Source organism: Miscanthus floridulus, chromosome 12, assembly GCF_019320115.1.
Source record: "Miscanthus floridulus cultivar M001 chromosome 12, ASM1932011v1, whole genome shotgun sequence".
NCBI lineage: Eukaryota > Viridiplantae > Streptophyta > Magnoliopsida > Poales > Poaceae > Miscanthus > Miscanthus floridulus.
Window position 1 is genome coordinate 12,648,927 of NC_089591.1, and position 17,330 is coordinate 12,666,256.

The 17,330-nt window shown below is 41.8% G+C and overlaps 2 protein-coding genes across 2 annotated transcripts; both read left to right on the forward strand.

Annotated features, from left to right (window-relative positions):
- LOC136495560 (uncharacterized) lies at positions 1–3,657 on the forward strand. The gene is made up of 9 exons (XM_066491458.1): positions 1–5; positions 513–677; positions 1,457–1,667; positions 1,747–1,833; positions 1,913–2,052; positions 2,247–2,327; positions 2,857–2,921; positions 3,076–3,251; positions 3,496–3,657. Exons 1-9 carry the CDS (start codon positions 1–3, stop codon positions 3,592–3,594), a joined length of 1,029 nt encoding a protein of 342 aa, XP_066347555.1. The 3' UTR covers positions 3,595–3,657.
- A 4,346-nt stretch (positions 3,658–8,003) lies between these two features.
- On the forward strand, positions 8,004–16,678 carry LOC136495561 (pumilio homolog 3-like). Its single transcript, XM_066491459.1, has 11 exons — positions 8,004–8,513; positions 8,918–8,956; positions 10,214–10,228; positions 11,923–12,869; positions 12,954–13,095; positions 13,170–13,277; positions 15,029–15,241; positions 15,312–15,422; positions 15,642–15,827; positions 16,331–16,505; positions 16,602–16,678. Exons 1-11 carry the CDS (start codon positions 8,004–8,006, stop codon positions 16,676–16,678), a joined length of 2,523 nt encoding a protein of 840 aa, XP_066347556.1.
- Positions 16,679–17,330: the final 652 nt, after the last annotated feature.

Consider the following 17,330-nt stretch of genomic DNA (forward strand, 5'->3'; position numbering starts at 1 on the left):
ATGACGTAATATCTTACTCCTATGGTCTGTTGGTTTGTATTAGCTATTGTATGATTTGCCGTCAATTTGTAGGGGGTCCCTGCCCGCCTTATATAGTCTGGGGGGCAAGGTTACAAGTCGGTTAGATCTGAGAGATAACCGGAAAGTAATAACAGATTACAAGAAACATGGGATCGTACGTATCCTATCAGATCTCGTAACATCTTCAGGATATCCTCTCCGTGCCTTGCGGGGGTCGCCGAGCAGAATCGTGCCCCGCAAGGCTCCTTCTTGCGGGCTGGGCCACCCCTGGAGGCATAGCCCATGTGACCTGCCGTGGGTATCCGGGGTCGTACCCCCACAGCAACTCAGTGTGAACTTAGTTCTCTTGTACAATCATAGTTATGGTTTGCTTGGATCTTCAGTCGCAAATTTTATTGAATGGCTGGATGCACTAGTGTTTCTTCTGAAGTCTGAACATTTGCGTTGGTGTTGATATTTCTAAACAAGGCTTGTTTTTATTCTTCAAACAGGACTGTAGTTCCTACTATCCAGGGCTATGAAGACGCAGACGCAGGAGACTTCACTGTTAAAGAAAGGCTGAAAACTAGCATTCATATGAACCTGCTTTTTTATTCAATTGTGGGAGCCATTGGCCTTATAGGTCTCATACTACTCTTAATCATGCATAGAGCTTGGTATGTTCAATCTTTACTTGAGCAACATTTCACACTACAATCTGATATCTGAACATAACCTTGTAGTGTCACTTTAATATTGTTCACCATTATGCTTTTGTCATTTTCATGGTATTGATAGTGCCAAGCTAATGGTGAACTGTTTTACTGAAACATCTATATAAGTTTTGATAAAAAAGCAGTTCAAAACATTATGTTTAGTGCCTAGATGTTGTGGGTTAATTTTCACTAAGTTTTCTGTTGAGTGCTTTTTGTCTCCTAGCCTACTCGACTAGTTTCTTTGGCCTTGTGTTGTGTCTCATTCTCATAGTCACGGGTCATGTTAGCTGTGGAAGGCTAGTTGCTCTGGTCCGGGCAGGGTTCTTCTCCCTCCTTTGTACAGTTCCTCTTTTCTCTCTTAATGAAATGATGCACAATCTCTTGCGTGTTCCAGAAAAAAATTGTTTAGTGCCTAGATTAGTGTTGCACAGTCACTTTTGGTTCTTGAGATTGAGGCTGTTCGGCTGGCTGGTCAGCCGGCTTGTTCTGTTTTTTTTTCAGCCGGAGCAGTGTTTTTCTCTCACAACATTTCAGACTGAACAATATTTTCCAGCATGAACAGTAAATAATCCAGTTCAGCCGAACACTCCAATAATCAGTGGTACTACCAAAGTACAGCTTTCATTCCCAAAGAATGATGCTTTGCTTTCATCCCCAATGAGTATATTTCTTCTGAAACTAGCTGTCCTTTATACATGTATCTAGTAGGGCGTTTGACCTAAAATAACTTTTCTTGACAGGGATGGTGGTATTGTGGGATTTGCAATGGCATGCTCAAATACCTTTGGATTGGTGACTGGTGCTTTTCTTGGGTTTGGGTTAAGCGAAATTCCAAGAAACATTTGGAAAAACGCAGACTGGTCTCACCGCCAAAAAGTACTTTCTCATAGAGTTGCCAAGATGGCTGTAAAGCTTGATAATGCCCATCAAGAATATTCAAATGCAATTGTTGTATGTATATTTCATAAATTTTTAAGCAATACGTAACATGCAGTTTCTTCATGTTTCTGAAGTGTCGGTCAATTTTCAGGTTGCACAAGCTACATCAAATCAAATGTCAAAACGTGACATTTTGAGGCCTTACATGGATATTATTGATAACATGCTGTCTCAAATGGTACTGCAATCTGCTAGTGTGTAATTTAAATATTGCTTATTATATATGCAAAATATCTTATTATTTTTGTCTCTCGCAGCTGCGGGAGGATCCATCCTTTAAACCTTCTGGTGGTAGATTAGGTGAAAATGATATGGACTATGATACTGATGATAAATCGATGGCCACACTTCGGCGGCAACTCAGGAGGGCTCATGAGGAGTACTATAGGTGCAAAAGGTATTATAGAATAAGCCATTGTATATATTTCATTTAGTAATAATATGGGGTTGTGGACTGTCAAATATGACACATGCAGGTTTGTGAAAAGCTAGTAAGCAGTAAATACTAGAGTATAGAACAGATAATAACATTAAAAGTGTAACTGGTGCTGCCCTATTTAACCACTAAGTTTGGGTGCTGTCATTGTGCAGTGAGTATATGACTTGTGTCATGGAAGCCCTCAACCTAGAAGACACGATAAAAAATTATGAACGCCGTGATGCTAATCGATGGTGAGTTTATTGATCTTATGTTTGCAGTGTAATCTCGTTGCCTTAAAAATATTGTTTGCAAGTAGCATTTCAATCTTATAGGAATATTATTTTGTCCCATTTGATTATATTTACATGATGATACCTTTTGGGAGTTTGTTTTTTTCCTTTTGTATCTTAGTGCTGCATCTGTCAAATAAATTATGCCAAGTGATATATGATCATCATGAGGGAAGACTTAATGTGTAAATTAGTAAATTACAAAAAAGAGAGCAAATTGTGTGCTGCCTGTACTCTTAACAGTTCTACATTCTACAAAAGTTTTATACTGCAAGCAATACTGCTAACCAAGAATACTTGAATATTGGCGAATTGTCCAATTGCTATTGATGCTTGTGCTTGTCAACCTGAAGAACTTCACAGACATCAATTCTATTCTTAGTAACTGCTTGGAAAACTCTAAGCAATATGTACTGCAAACAAGTTGTGCTTATCCAGGATTCGCTGATAGACGAACCAATATTAGTATTGATCTACTTTTTTTTAACAGGAAATATGTATCAAGTTTTAGAGAGAGTCGTTCGGGCAAAATTGGATCAATTTTGGACACTATTGGTATTCTTCTTACCTTCACTGCAGTTTTTTTGGTTTTCATAATTCCTTACAACAAGCATCTCAGTTAGGTTATATTCTTACTTTCTTGGTAAATTTATTACATGTGGTTAACATTTGATGGAGCTGACTCAAGGATACTTTGTTGCATTTCCAGAGTTCATTTGGCGCTGTATACTGAGAAAGCAGCTTCAAAAAGCATTTGCTGTTATCCTTGGCTGTATGTCAGCTGCTATACTGTTGGCTGAAGCTACTTTACTTCCAAGTGGTGTTGATCTATCTCTCTTTTCTATTCTTATAAAAGCTGTAGGAAAGCAAGAGGTTTTAGTTCAGGTAAGGAACTGAACACTTTATTTAAAAACTTACAAGTGATTTTCTACCTCCCCAGTTTACCAAAAAGTTTTGTTAATTGTGAGGCTGACTACCCTCTGCAATACTATCTTGTCTCTTTGCAATACTTACTATCTTGTCTTAGTGATGACATTAGATAATTTATTTGCATAGGACACAACAATCATGTTCATCTGTCACCAACTGATTATCCAGTCTCATGTCATATTGCTGTCTGTGAATTTAGATGGTTCCAACACCACCAGCAACGATAACTTTGATGAAGATGACTTGGAAGACAAACACCTGCTTCCGACGTCTTCTGTTGGTGAAGACACAATTGTAAAAGAAGTTCACAGATGAATGTCTAATGAACCCTTATAGTGACTTCTCTCTATTCTAAAACGCAATGGGTGCAGCTTGTCATTCATTATGTATATTGTCATTGTATTTTAAAAATGTAATGAGCCCTGTCTATTCTGATCTGATTTGGGGGAGCACGTGTTGGTAATTCGAATTTTTTTGGCGGAAAAATACACCGTAAGGGCGGTTGGTACTGTAGCCGTCCATACAAATCGATTTGTAGGGGCGGCTGATACTATAGCCGCCTCTACAAATCGATTTGTAGGAGCGGTCTGGGAACCACCCCTATAAATGCATGATTTGTAGAGACGGTATGGTAGGGGCGGCTGGTCGAACCGCCCCTACAAATGCACTGTAGCCGCCCCTGGAAATCATATTTGACCTAGTGACGGATTCCAAGCGAGAGAGCTCCACTGTGCCAGTTTCCTCACGATCGCGTGGCTCACCTCAGGCGAGGCCTCGCGCACCTGCCATCATCGTGAGCCTGGCACGTACCCGGCATCAACACTGTGGCTATGACAGAGCTTGCCAGCAGCCGCGAGCAAGAAAGCTCGGCTGCTGGAGCTCTGCGCAAGAACCAGGCAAGTTGCATGGGCGATGCCAAGCCTCGGCCGCCGCCGGCGTGCGCCCTGCATGTCTGCATCGATGAGCTCATCAAGCAGTGGTGCCTTGCCGTGGCCAGTGGTTCCGCATTGACTGCGTCATGGCTCTAGCAGGTCTAGTCATCATCACCATGCAGTGGCTCGACTTGAGAGTTCTTTGTTACCGATCGTATTAAGTGGTGTATATATACACACACATTAGATTCAACTTTTGTTGTTTTAATTTTTTCTCGATTTTTTGACGCGTCAGGATATAATATAACTCCATAAATGTTACATATGATTCTGATTCTTGCCGTTGCCGGTTAGGATAAGATCTCTGGATAGACGGAAACTGAAGCCAGACATGGAAAAAAGAAAATAGTACGATGGAAACGTGGCTAAGGGAAAAACGAAAACTGAAGCGGACACGGAAAAAAGAACACTATTTGGATTAGGATACCTATTAATCAGTTTATTCATATGCCATATCAAACATGATGAGAGATCTATTATTTGGATTAGAATTAGAATTGCTATCTATCTAGGTTACCTCTAGAACCAATGCATGTCATATAAAAAAGAGGGCTGTAGACAAACGAGAACATAGACAATTTTAATTTCCACATTCACAAAGTTAATTAGGAGACGATGGACAAAAAAATAGCCAAAATTTTTGTCTCTTTATTATTAGGTATGGACTAGATTAACACCCAGCATATTTAGCAACAAGTTTACAAACAAAGAAACAATTCCTAAACTTTTAATTTTTTTATGTAACCGGAAGAAGACAAAAAGTTAGTTATTAATACTCGATGCATCCATAAAAGAATTCAATTCTAGCACAGTGGCAAGTTAAAGTAGGTTGAGTTTGACTAATTATAAATAAAATATCAATATTTATAATATCAAATAACTATTATTAGGTTTGGTATGAGATATATTTTTCACACTATATTTGTTTGTGGCGCACCAAGCCTTTTGACACCTCGACGGGCTTCGTGCAATCGCTGCCCCATATGCGACCACCGTTTCGCCAGAGCGAAATGACTCGAAACGTGCGGAGATGAAAGTGGAGCCCGAAGCGTGGCTCATGTGTCGCCTGTCATTTCGCCAAGGCGAAAAGGCGGCCTAACGATTACACGAGGGCTGTTGCCTTTTCACCAAGGCAAAGAGGCTAGCCCCATACGCCGTGGGGATCGCGGTCTTTTCTCCTAGGTGAAAAGACGGCACTGAATCGAGCAGAGACTATCGTCATTTCGCCAAGGCGAGATGTTGGTTGCGTATTTTGGGTCTAGACGGTCCAAGCGCGTGGTCCGCTCCTTTCGCCTGGACGAAGTGGTGCAAGCGAATTGGCAGGAATGGTAGTCGTCCGGGCCATTTCGCCTGGTTGAATACTTGGCGCTTGTCTGTGTATCTGACCTTGCAGGTGTTCACCTGGAGGAGAGCTCACCAACGGATAGGGTGCAGACAACCCCGATCCACTAGGGACCGCTCGGTCGACAAAAGGGCGACACAACGCGAGGACTAGAGGGCCAGTGCTACCTAAGGCGGGCGATACCTCCAAAAAGACGAACAAGTCCCGGGCAGACCAGAATATTCCTCGATTATGTAGCAAGTAGACGGGTAGTTCCATCCATAAAAAACCTACGGGTGTGTATAAATAGCCCCTGAGGCAGAAATTGTAAGGAGAGAAGATTGTTCTACTATGAATACATTTGTCGCATTTCCACCACCTCGTATTCGCTTTGGCGTCTGGTTTGCTTGATCTACTCGCGCAATGACCTAGTGTTCGAAGGCTAAGGCCTAGAACAATATTGGCGCCCACCGTGGTTATCGCTCGAGCTTATCATGGCCAGAAGGAAGGGACCAAAGATGACGAATGAAAAGGCTGAAGCTTCAAAGATCGGCAGCGGTGGCGTTACAAGGGCCACGGTGAGTGCTGCAGTGGAAGTAACAGCCGCCGCCGCCGCCGCCACAATGGAACCGGTCGTCACGGAGCCGGGCGCATCGTAGTCGCGAGGCGTAGAAACAGCACCATCGGGAGGACGGGCGGAAACGCCAAAAGGACATGTCCAAGAGGAAGACGAAGACCAAGCCAATGAAGACAACGAAGACGGCAAAATCACAAAACAAGCCAGGGATCTGAGAAAGTTAGATCAGTATCAACAAGATATCGCCAGGCTACAGCACGAGAAAGAACATTTGCTACAGCAAGCGGCAGCGCGAAATAGAGCCCATCAGACCCAGCGCGCAATCCGACAAGCCAAAATGCAGAGAGAAAGATTGATGTGGGGAATCCAGGGGTTGCACAGAGTAGGCGCCGCAACTGCTGCGCCGAATGGAGAAAATGTCATTATCCCAGATGCCCCCATGCACAACGAAGATACGGGAGACTGTGACCCGACTTCACCCCTATCTCGGGAGCTCCAGCTGTACCCATGGCTACCAGGTTACAAACCTCGCATCCCTACTTTCGATGGAAAGGCGAATCCCAGAAAATTTCTAGCCAGCTATGAAACGGCCATGGTTTCCACTGTGGGAGACACCCAGACTCTGGCAAAGTCACTCATCATGGCGGTCAAAGACATCGTGCATGACTGGTACACGTCACTAAAGCCCCTCTCAGTCCACTCTTGGCAACAACTCAGGGCGGAGCTACTCTCCACCTTCCAGAGCTATCAGCCAGGAGCGAAAACCACAAGAGACCTACTAAATTGTATCTAGCGAGATGACGAGCCCCTATCTGAATATCTAGAAAGATTCATATAGATCAAGGCACAGGTACCAAATGTCCCGGAAGCAACAGTGATAGCAGCAGCGATCAAAGGTCTAGCCATAGGCCAAAGCGCCACCCACTTTGCTAGAAACCAGCCTCAAACCGTGAAGGAGCTGTTCGAGGTAATGGGCTAGTACGCAAGATCCGATGACGATCTGAAAAGGCAAAAAGCAACTCGCAATTCGTGAAGATAGGTGAACAAAATGCCAAGGCCACGCCGACAATAGTATAGCGGAATGTAAAGCCTTTTCGCTCAATCAACAACCTCCATGAGGAGTCAGGACAGTCCGTATCAAACCAGCTGCCTCCCGGACCTTCGCAGAATCAGCAGCACAGAGGTTTCGACCGTCCCGGCCGCGGAGGCCGTGGATCGGCGACAATCGAGACGCTAGAGGAAGAGGCCAGAGACCGCCGTATTGCACCGTTTGCAGTAAGAATGCCAGCCATGTCATGAAAGACTGCAAGTACAACAAAATGGCAAGAGAACTCAAAGAGAAAGATGATGCCGCAAAAAGCAGCGAAGCAGCCAAACACGTATTCCACAATGCTAGCCTCAAAATCGCCCCTCATCAGGTTTTCAGTCACCCTTACATGCCGTCAAACAACAGCGCCTTTCAGCAACCCAGCTATTCGCAGGGATACTTCCAGCCTCGGTACGCCTAGCAATAGCCCGCCTACCAAGCTTATCAGCATTTCGCCCAGCACCCAGGGCACTCAGCCGTCGTATCTTCGCCGGCTCAGCAAGAGCAGCAGCAGTCCAGCTAGATTCAGAAAGCAAAACAAGAGAATGCCTAGGAGCATCAAACCGTAAACAACATCCTACCTTCGCAAGGTCACATATTCGTCATCATCGGCGGGTCCAATCAGGACCACGAGAGCAAAAGGGCAAGAAGGGAATACGAGAGAAGGGTCCACACAGTTTTGCCCAGGCTGCCTCTCAATAGACCAGCATGGTCCATGGTCCCAATAACTTTCGATGAAAACAACTTCCAAGTGCGAGATTATCCGCATACTGACGCATTCATCGCTACGATGAATGTCGCCGGTTTCACACTACATAACATCCTCATGGATAATGGGAGCTCCGTAGATATCCTGTTCATCAAGCCATTCGAGCAAATGAATCTAGATAGGCGCACACTTGAGCCAGCCGCCAATTCCCTGTATGGGTTCGTTGGGAAGAAGATTGATGCACTAGGAAAGAAAGCCATACCAATATCATTCGCTGAGGGCGAAAGGGTCCGCACAGAGACGATCACCTTTGATATAGTGAACATGGATTATCCCTACACTGCCATATTCGGCAGGGGCATTCTAAGCAGATTCGAGATAGTCATAAAGCAGAGCTACTTGTGCATGAAAATGACGTCACCATTTGGAGTCATCACAGTGCATGGAGACCAATCAGCCTCCAGGCGAATAGAAGGTAAGCCCATCCCCGGTTACAGTCTCATCAATGAAGTAGCGAAGAAGTGTAGGCATTTCTTAGCGTCATCACTAGGATTTGTGTTTCCTAGCAATGGCACCAGAAAAGCTATAATGGTATTTCTAAACGCATACAGAAATATTCCGCAAGCGCACGGATATATCGTTATAGCATTTCACCCGAAAGTATTCGGTTATCGTTCATTTATATTTTTCCAAAGTAAGGCATGGTGTAAAAGTCTCTAGTAGGGACATGGTCAAGATAACATAATTGTATAATAGACCAAAGTTCATGACAGGAGTAAGTCAGGATAAATATTGGATAGTGTGACACACACTCAAGCCAATCTCAAAGATAAAAGAAAGAATAAAGAATAAAAGAATATACCTAAACTGGAGCAGACTTATCTTGTATAGCTATGCTAAGATTAGCAAATGATCATACAAATACATGAATTTCTAAGGGTAGAGATCCTAAGTTAAGATAGCTTTGGTCACTATAAACTTACTTTGGGCACCAGCGTACACTTGATGAACGACAGTTTGGACCGAGCAGAGTTGTCAAATTACTCTGCATTTGACATGGGCTCACTTTGGACAGACATGGATCCCGACAATGCTGAATATCACAGAAATATCCAGAATCGCTTCATGTCAAACATAGAAAAGATGAATGCTTATGGCAATAGGGATCTTAATGCTTCGTACATGGCTGATTCTGGTCTTTCAGATGCTTTATCTGGGATGAGGCTGTCTAATAGCCCAGTAATGGACCAAAGGAACCATGGGGAAGAGCTACTAGATGAAATACTCAAGCGACAAAGAGATTTCTCTAAAATTGGTGATGAAAACCGATCACCTTTGGTTGGTAATGTTTTTCGGGCACCTAGGTCGGATGTGCATCCACCACCAATGTATGGAGATGGTATTTTACGGAGGCAGACTAGTGCATTAGATGGTTCCAATGTTTCAAGGATCAGTCGCCATCACATAAAGGGTGTTGATCACTTATCTTTGGCTGAACAGCTAGCTATAATGCAATCAGGCAACTTGCCTAGAGAAACCAATCTTTCTCGCAATGCGGCTATGACTAATATGATCAACCCCATGAGCAATAGATACAACAGCAATACAGACTTTGATTTGGTTAGGAGTCGAAGGGCGTTCCTTGATGATCTACTTGCACAACAGTTTCTGCAGGAGGATAATCTGTCATATAATGATAGTAGGATCTATCATGATGAGCCTCGTTTTCCCTATTCAAGAATGCAAAGATCTGTATCTCATTTTTATCCAAACTCGAGGCACGTTGTATCACATGGTGATCGGCAATCACGGCTCTTCTCCCTCAATAGAAAGGCAATGGGTAAAAATATTGGATCACAGGTCTATCACGACAATACATTAGCAAACTTCCAGGATGTGCCTTCTTTGGATAATGCAGATAGAAATGGACTTGATTCAGTGGAGCTGATTGATGTAGTGGGCCGCGTTAAGGAAGTTAGGCAAGTCTTTCTTTCTTTCTTTCATTCTACATTTCTATTTCTTCAACGGAAAATTTCATCTCATTCATTTCTGTTCTAATGCAGTATGGATCAATATGGAAGCCGGTTTATTCAACAAAAACTCGAAATTGCATCACCGGATGTCCGGGAAAAAATATTTCCAGAGATATTATCCAATGCCATTGCTCTAACAACTGATGTTTTTGGCAATTATGTTATCCAGAAGGTATATCTGTCTATCCTAGTTGGATTATTTATATTTCTTGTGTAATCCTGACACTTGTATTGTGGTGTTCTCACAACCTCCATGAGGAGTCAGGACAGTCCGTATCAAACCAGCTGCCTCCCGGACCTTCGCAGAATCAGCAGCACAGAGGTTTCGACCGTCCCGGCCGCGGAGGCCGTGGATCGGCGACAATCGAGACGCTAGAGGAAGAGGCCAGAGACCGCCGTATTGCACCGTTTGCAGTAAGAATGCCAGCCATGTCATGAAAGACTGCAAGTACAACAAAATGGCAAGAGAACTCAAAGAGAAAGATGATGCCGCAAAAAGCAGCGAAGCAGCCAAACACGTATTCCACAATGCTAGCCTCAAAATCGCCCCTCATCAGGTTTTCAGTCACCCTTACATGCCGTCAAACAACAGCGCCTTTCAGCAACCCAGCTATTCGCAGGGATACTTCCAGCCTCGGTACGCCTAGCAATAGCCCGCCTACCAAGCTTATCAGCATTTCGCCCAGCACCCAGGGCACTCAGCCGTCGTATCTTCGCCGGCTCAGCAAGAGCAGCAGCAGTCCAGCTAGATTCAGAAAGCAAAACAAGAGAATGCCTAGGAGCATCAAACCGTAAACAACATCCTACCTTCGCAAGGTCACATATTCGTCATCATCGGCGGGTCCAATCAGGACCACGAGAGCAAAAGGGCAAGAAGGGAATACGAGAGAAGGGTCCACACAGTTTTGCCCAGGCTGCCTCTCAATAGACCAGCATGGTCCATGGTCCCAATAACTTTCGATGAAAACAACTTCCAAGTGCGAGATTATCCGCATACTGACGCATTCATCGCTACGATGAATGTCGCCGGTTTCACACTACATAACATCCTCATGGATAATGGGAGCTCCGTAGATATCCTGTTCATCAAGCCATTCGAGCAAATGAATCTAGATAGGCGCACACTTGAGCCAGCCGCCAATTCCCTGTATGGGTTCGTTGGGAAGAAGATTGATGCACTAGGAAAGAAAGCCATACCAATATCATTCGCTGAGGGCGAAAGGGTCCGCACAGAGACGATCACCTTTGATATAGTGAACATGGATTATCCCTACACTGCCATATTCGGCAGGGGCATTCTAAGCAGATTCGAGATAGTCATAAAGCAGAGCTACTTGTGCATGAAAATGACGTCACCATTTGGAGTCATCACAGTGCATGGAGACCAATCAGCCTCCAGGCGAATAGAAGGTAAGCCCATCCCCGGTTACAGTCTCATCAATGAAGTAGCGAAGAAGTGTAGGCATTTCTTAGCGTCATCACTAGGATTTGTGTTTCCTAGCAATGGCACCAGAAAAGCTATAATGGTATTTCTAAACGCATACAGAAATATTCCGCAAGCGCACGGATATATCGTTATAGCATTTCACCCGAAAGTATTCGGTTATCGTTCATTTATATTTTTCCAAAGTAAGGCATGGTGTAAAAGTCTCTAGTAGGGACATGGTCAAGATAACATAATTGTATAATAGACCAAAGTTCATGACAGGAGTAAGTCAGGATAAATATTGGATAGTGTGACACACACTCAAGCCAATCTCAAAGATAAAAGAAAGAATAAAGAATAAAAGAATATACCTAAACTGGAGCAGACTTATCTTGTATAGCTATGCTAAGATTAGCAAATGATCATACAAATACATGAATTTCTAAGGGTAGAGATCCTAAGTTAAGATAGCTTTGGTCACTATAAACTTACTTTGGGCACCAGCGTACACTTGATGAACGACAGTTTGGACCGAGCAGAGTTGTCAAATTACTCTGCATTTGACATGGGCTCACTTTGGACAGACATGGATCCCGACAATGCTGAATATCACAGAAATATCCAGAATCGCTTCATGTCAAACATAGAAAAGATGAATGCTTATGGCAATAGGGATCTTAATGCTTCGTACATGGCTGATTCTGGTCTTTCAGATGCTTTATCTGGGATGAGGCTGTCTAATAGCCCAGTAATGGACCAAAGGAACCATGGGGAAGAGCTACTAGATGAAATACTCAAGCGACAAAGAGATTTCTCTAAAATTGGTGATGAAAACCGATCACCTTTGGTTGGTAATGTTTTTCGGGCACCTAGGTCGGATGTGCATCCACCACCAATGTATGGAGATGGTATTTTACGGAGGCAGACTAGTGCATTAGATGGTTCCAATGTTTCAAGGATCAGTCGCCATCACATAAAGGGTGTTGATCACTTATCTTTGGCTGAACAGCTAGCTATAATGCAATCAGGCAACTTGCCTAGAGAAACCAATCTTTCTCGCAATGCGGCTATGACTAATATGATCAACCCCATGAGCAATAGATACAACAGCAATACAGACTTTGATTTGGTTAGGAGTCGAAGGGCGTTCCTTGATGATCTACTTGCACAACAGTTTCTGCAGGAGGATAATCTGTCATATAATGATAGTAGGATCTATCATGATGAGCCTCGTTTTCCCTATTCAAGAATGCAAAGATCTGTATCTCATTTTTATCCAAACTCGAGGCACGTTGTATCACATGGTGATCGGCAATCACGGCTCTTCTCCCTCAATAGAAAGGCAATGGGTAAAAATATTGGATCACAGGTCTATCACGACAATACATTAGCAAACTTCCAGGATGTGCCTTCTTTGGATAATGCAGATAGAAATGGACTTGATTCAGTGGAGCTGATTGATGTAGTGGGCCGCGTTAAGGAAGTTAGGCAAGTCTTTCTTTCTTTCTTTCATTCTACATTTCTATTTCTTCAACGGAAAATTTCATCTCATTCATTTCTGTTCTAATGCAGTATGGATCAATATGGAAGCCGGTTTATTCAACAAAAACTCGAAATTGCATCACCGGATGTCCGGGAAAAAATATTTCCAGAGATATTATCCAATGCCATTGCTCTAACAACTGATGTTTTTGGCAATTATGTTATCCAGAAGGTATATCTGTCTATCCTAGTTGGATTATTTATATTTCTTGTGTAATCCTGACACTTGTATTGTGGTGTTCTCAGTTTTTCGAGTTCGCTACAGAAAGTCAGTTAATCCAATTGGCAGATCAACTCAAAGGTCACATTTTGGAACTCAGCCTCCAGATGTATGGTTGCAGGGTAGTTCAGAAGGTCTGTTCTATGTTTAGTATTGCGTATATATATTATGCCATCAAAGCTTTGAACAAAATATGTGATCCGTCCATACTTTGTACCTTTTATGCAATGTTCTGTGCAATTGTTTACAAGGTCTCTTTTTTCCAAATATAAGATCTGAATTTAAATTCTTTTTTTTTCTGTTGTTTAAAACCAAAAAAATGTTATATGATTATTTTCGTCTCTTAGTTCACTTTAACCTGGTTAATGTTGTTTTTCATCATAAATGGATTTAGTCTTCAGCTTACTTAGCACACATGAAAAGTCTGCATGAAAGTAGCCATAAGAAATAGATTTGCTTATACAAAGGGGTAGGGGTCTATTGGCAGGGCATATGCTGCTTACAATGGTGGTGCTGGGCAGTCCCTGATGACATTGCAATTTAACCACAGAAACTTATACCAAATTTCTTTTTCCCTATTAATGTAGTAATTTCGGGCTAGATTGATGTCACATTACTTTTCATAGTTGGCAAATTTTGGAATTGCTTGCTTTTTCTTTCCAACGAGTATTGATGCTTTCTTCAGGGGCTTGCAATTAGTTTGTGTAAAACATTAATAATATAATATGATTTTAGTATGATGATTGCATTTATTCTGGTGTAGAAAGGCTGCCAGTTACCTTAATGATTTACTCCCTCTGTTCAAGAATACAAGGCATATTTTATTTTGTCAGGTCGTTGAAGTTACCTTTCACCATTGTTTTCTCATAAAATATATCATTTGTTCCTGCAAAACCAGTACTGTGTGAAAGCATTTGAAGCTCGTGTCTAATTGTATAAATTTTTGTACACCAAAACACTTGTATTTTGGCTAATTGTTGTAATACATGAAGTTTGACTTTTTTTCAAAAAAAGTGCTCCTCCTGCACCAAGTCAGTATGTTGGTCTCCAGGCTCCACTATAGGCCAATATGTTTTATGATATCTAGATTCAAATTTCTATGATCGGTTTGAGTTGGAGTGACATGTATTTTATTTTAGTTTTAACATGCTGGATATTTAGTTGAGGAATACAAAACAGTTTTTTTACTGTTATGTCATGATTTCTGACTACTCAACTTTGCCCCTCTGTTGTGCACTGTTACTTTGTTCATTGTGGTGTTATTTTTATTTCTAATTCTAATTAATAACCCTAGTTGCAAGTCCTTTGGTGGTTCTGTGCCTTTTAAATTAGTCTCAAACAGCCTCCTCATTTCACATGTGACATTGTTATGGAAGCTTCATCCCCAATTATAGTTTGCTTTACCTGATTTATGTCCTAAATTACTGAACTTTCACTGGAAAACTCAAGGGTCTAGCAGACTGTTAGATGGTTTTTAGTTTGAGGATTGGCTTCACTATAGGATTTCCTGGTCATCATGTGGCAATCAAATGATTATTTTGGTCGTTGTAACCTCATTCGTTAGCTTGTGGGAACAACAGTTAAATTCACTCTTGGAAATCTCTGCTTACAGCCGCATTGCCAACCCAATTTATATTAACTCTGGCCTTAATGGACGTCATCTTGTGGGTTGTCCATGTTTGCTTGAATGTCCTTAGTCCTGTTATTACTATCTATGGCAAATTATCCACAGTAAATTGTTGTGATCCTTTTGAAATCCAATGGCATTAGAACCAGATGCATTATGATTTTTTAATTTCTTTTTGTTGATCTCCTGCACCACGTCCAATGAAGTTTAATCTATCCATGTGCTTTATGAGATAATTTCTGTTGTTCATATTAACAGGTTTTGGAGGTAGTTGATATGGATCGAAACATCGACATTGTTCATGAGCTCAAGAATTATGTTCTGAAATGTATTGGTGATCAAAATGGTAACCATGTGATCCAGAAATGCATTGAGTGTGTTCCTGAAGACCGCATTCCATTTGTTATTGATCCTATACTTTCACAAATTCTTGTTCTATGTACCCATCAATATGGCTGCAGAGTCATTCAGGTACATAACACATCATTGCCTTTTTTAAGATGAGTCTTGTTCCATGTACTAACTAATTTCATTGTTACAGAGAGTTCTGGAGCATTGCCATGATCCTGTGACTCAAAGTGCTATCATGAATAAAATTGTGCAGCAGACCTTCCATTTGACGGATGATAAATTTGGGAACTATGTTGTTCAAGTATGTGAATTATTTCTCCCTCTTGTGTTTATTTGAATATCTAACTTTTGATTTCCATGGCACATTGGAATATTCACTTAATAAACTCAGGAACTATGTTAATGATATTTGAGCAAAATCAAGCTACTTTCTCTGCTGTGCTGTTATATTATGTTGCCTTTGCCTCTGGTGTACTAACTTGGTTTTTTTTTTGTGAAATCTGTTTCGAACATTCTATAGCATGTGTCGGAACACGGGAAGCCAGAAGAACGTTCATCCATCATTCAAAAGCTCTCAGGGCAAGTGGTCATTTTGAGCAAGCAAAAGTTTGCTTCTAATGTCATTGAGAAATGTTTGGCTTTTGGAACTCCTGAAGAACGTGATAGCCTTATTGGGGAAATCATTTCATCTGGTCAAACATTTCAGGTTTGTCCTATTTTATATTGCTATAAGCTGGTACATTTTGGCATTCCATAGACAAACCATTCCACTTTTATGCTTACTTGATCACAGTGTTTCAAGACATTAAGACTACATCTGCATAATAATATTACCTAATTCATGTCATGGCTGTATTTTTCATGACAATAATAGATGGCATTCTGGTATACATTTCACACATCAGTAGCACCATGGTTATTGTTTTTTTTTTCTTGTGTAGCTAGAATTATTTTCACATCTGTTGCCAATTTCATAAGAGCCTTGTGGAGTATTCTGGGCACTATAGCTGTTAGATTTCAATTGGCACAGGTAGTATGTACATGTTGTACATGCACATGGTGCTTTGGCCTTTAATCTGTTTGAACATGCATGCCATGTTCTCTTTGTTGGAGTTTAACAAGTTTGATGGCACTCTTAAATTTTTTTGAAGTTTATTGGTGATGCATTTTTTCATTCATGACTCATGACTATATGCATCTGTTTTGCAGGAATTGATGAAGGATCAGTTTGGTAACTATGTTGTACAGAGAGTCCTTCAGACGTGTGATGACAAGTACCTAGAGATGATCCTCTCAAGCATCAAACTACACTTGAATGAACTGAAGAATTACACGTACGGGAAGCACATTGTGGCACGTGTCGAGAAGCTAATCGTTACAGGAGGTAAGCAGACAGCACATTATTTGCATCGTGATGCAAAAAGAAAGAATTTGAAGTACTCTTATACTGAACCAAACACTTTCCTGTTTCTGATTTCAGAGAAGCGAGCAAGGATGGCGTCCCTGAGTGTCCAACATCAGCAGCCACCGAACTGTACAGCTGTAGATGCACACTAATCCCTTTTTATGCATGCATTGGCGTCAAATACGACGAGCAGGTGGCATAAGTGACGCTGGGAGTTCGGTTTTACTACATGGTTTAAATAGGGTACTTGCAGATAATCAAGGATTTATGTTGCCTGTATATAACCAGGTGTGGTGTTTTTGGGAACTCAGTAGTTAGATGAGAGGTAGGTTTTCGGCACTGTAAATCCTTTTGGCCATGTACAAGTTTATTACATACAGTGGATAATAGATGTACATTGTGCTGTGAGAGCGGTGCTGTGTAATATATCTCTGGTACGTGCTGGTCTTCTGATGAAGTCGGTAGAGCTCCAGTGCTGTTGGTTCACCGTACGACGTGCAGTTGCTCTTTTGTAGCCCTCATGATGCTTCAAATCTATGCTCGTTTTTCTTTCTTTCTTTCATGGCTATGTATGCTTGTTTCGACAGTTAATTTTTTAGCGAGGATCTGGGGTCTTTTCCGATAATATTTCTTTCTTTTCTATGTAATGCATATTTTTGGTGAGGTTTTGAGTACCGAGGTGTGACATGGAAGCAGGAGGGGTGAGGTTGCATATTATGGGCCACTTTGGTAGAGCTTTCATTTCTGATTCTTGAGTTTCATTTCTTGATTCTCCGAAGGAATGATTCTAGTGGGGAGTAAGTG

Excerpts from the sequence above, each read along its gene's own strand:
- LOC136495561 (XM_066491459.1), top strand. The coding sequence starts at position 8,004 with ATGAATGTCGCCGGTTTCACACTACATAACATCCTCATGGATAATGGG. Across the intron at positions 13,278-15,028 it reads GTTGCAGGGTAGTTCAGAAG|GTTTTGGAGGTAGTTGATAT; the intron begins GTCTGTTCTATG and ends TCATATTAACAG. Across the intron at positions 16,506-16,601 it reads GAAGCTAATCGTTACAGGAG|AGAAGCGAGCAAGGATGGCG; the intron begins GTAAGCAGACAG and ends TTCTGATTTCAG.
- LOC136495560 (XM_066491458.1), top strand. Across the intron at positions 2,328-2,856 it reads CGCCGTGATGCTAATCGATG|GAAATATGTATCAAGTTTTA; the intron begins GTGAGTTTATTG and ends TTTTTTTAACAG. Across the intron at positions 3,252-3,495 it reads AGCAAGAGGTTTTAGTTCAG|ATGGTTCCAACACCACCAGC; the intron begins GTAAGGAACTGA and ends CTGTGAATTTAG.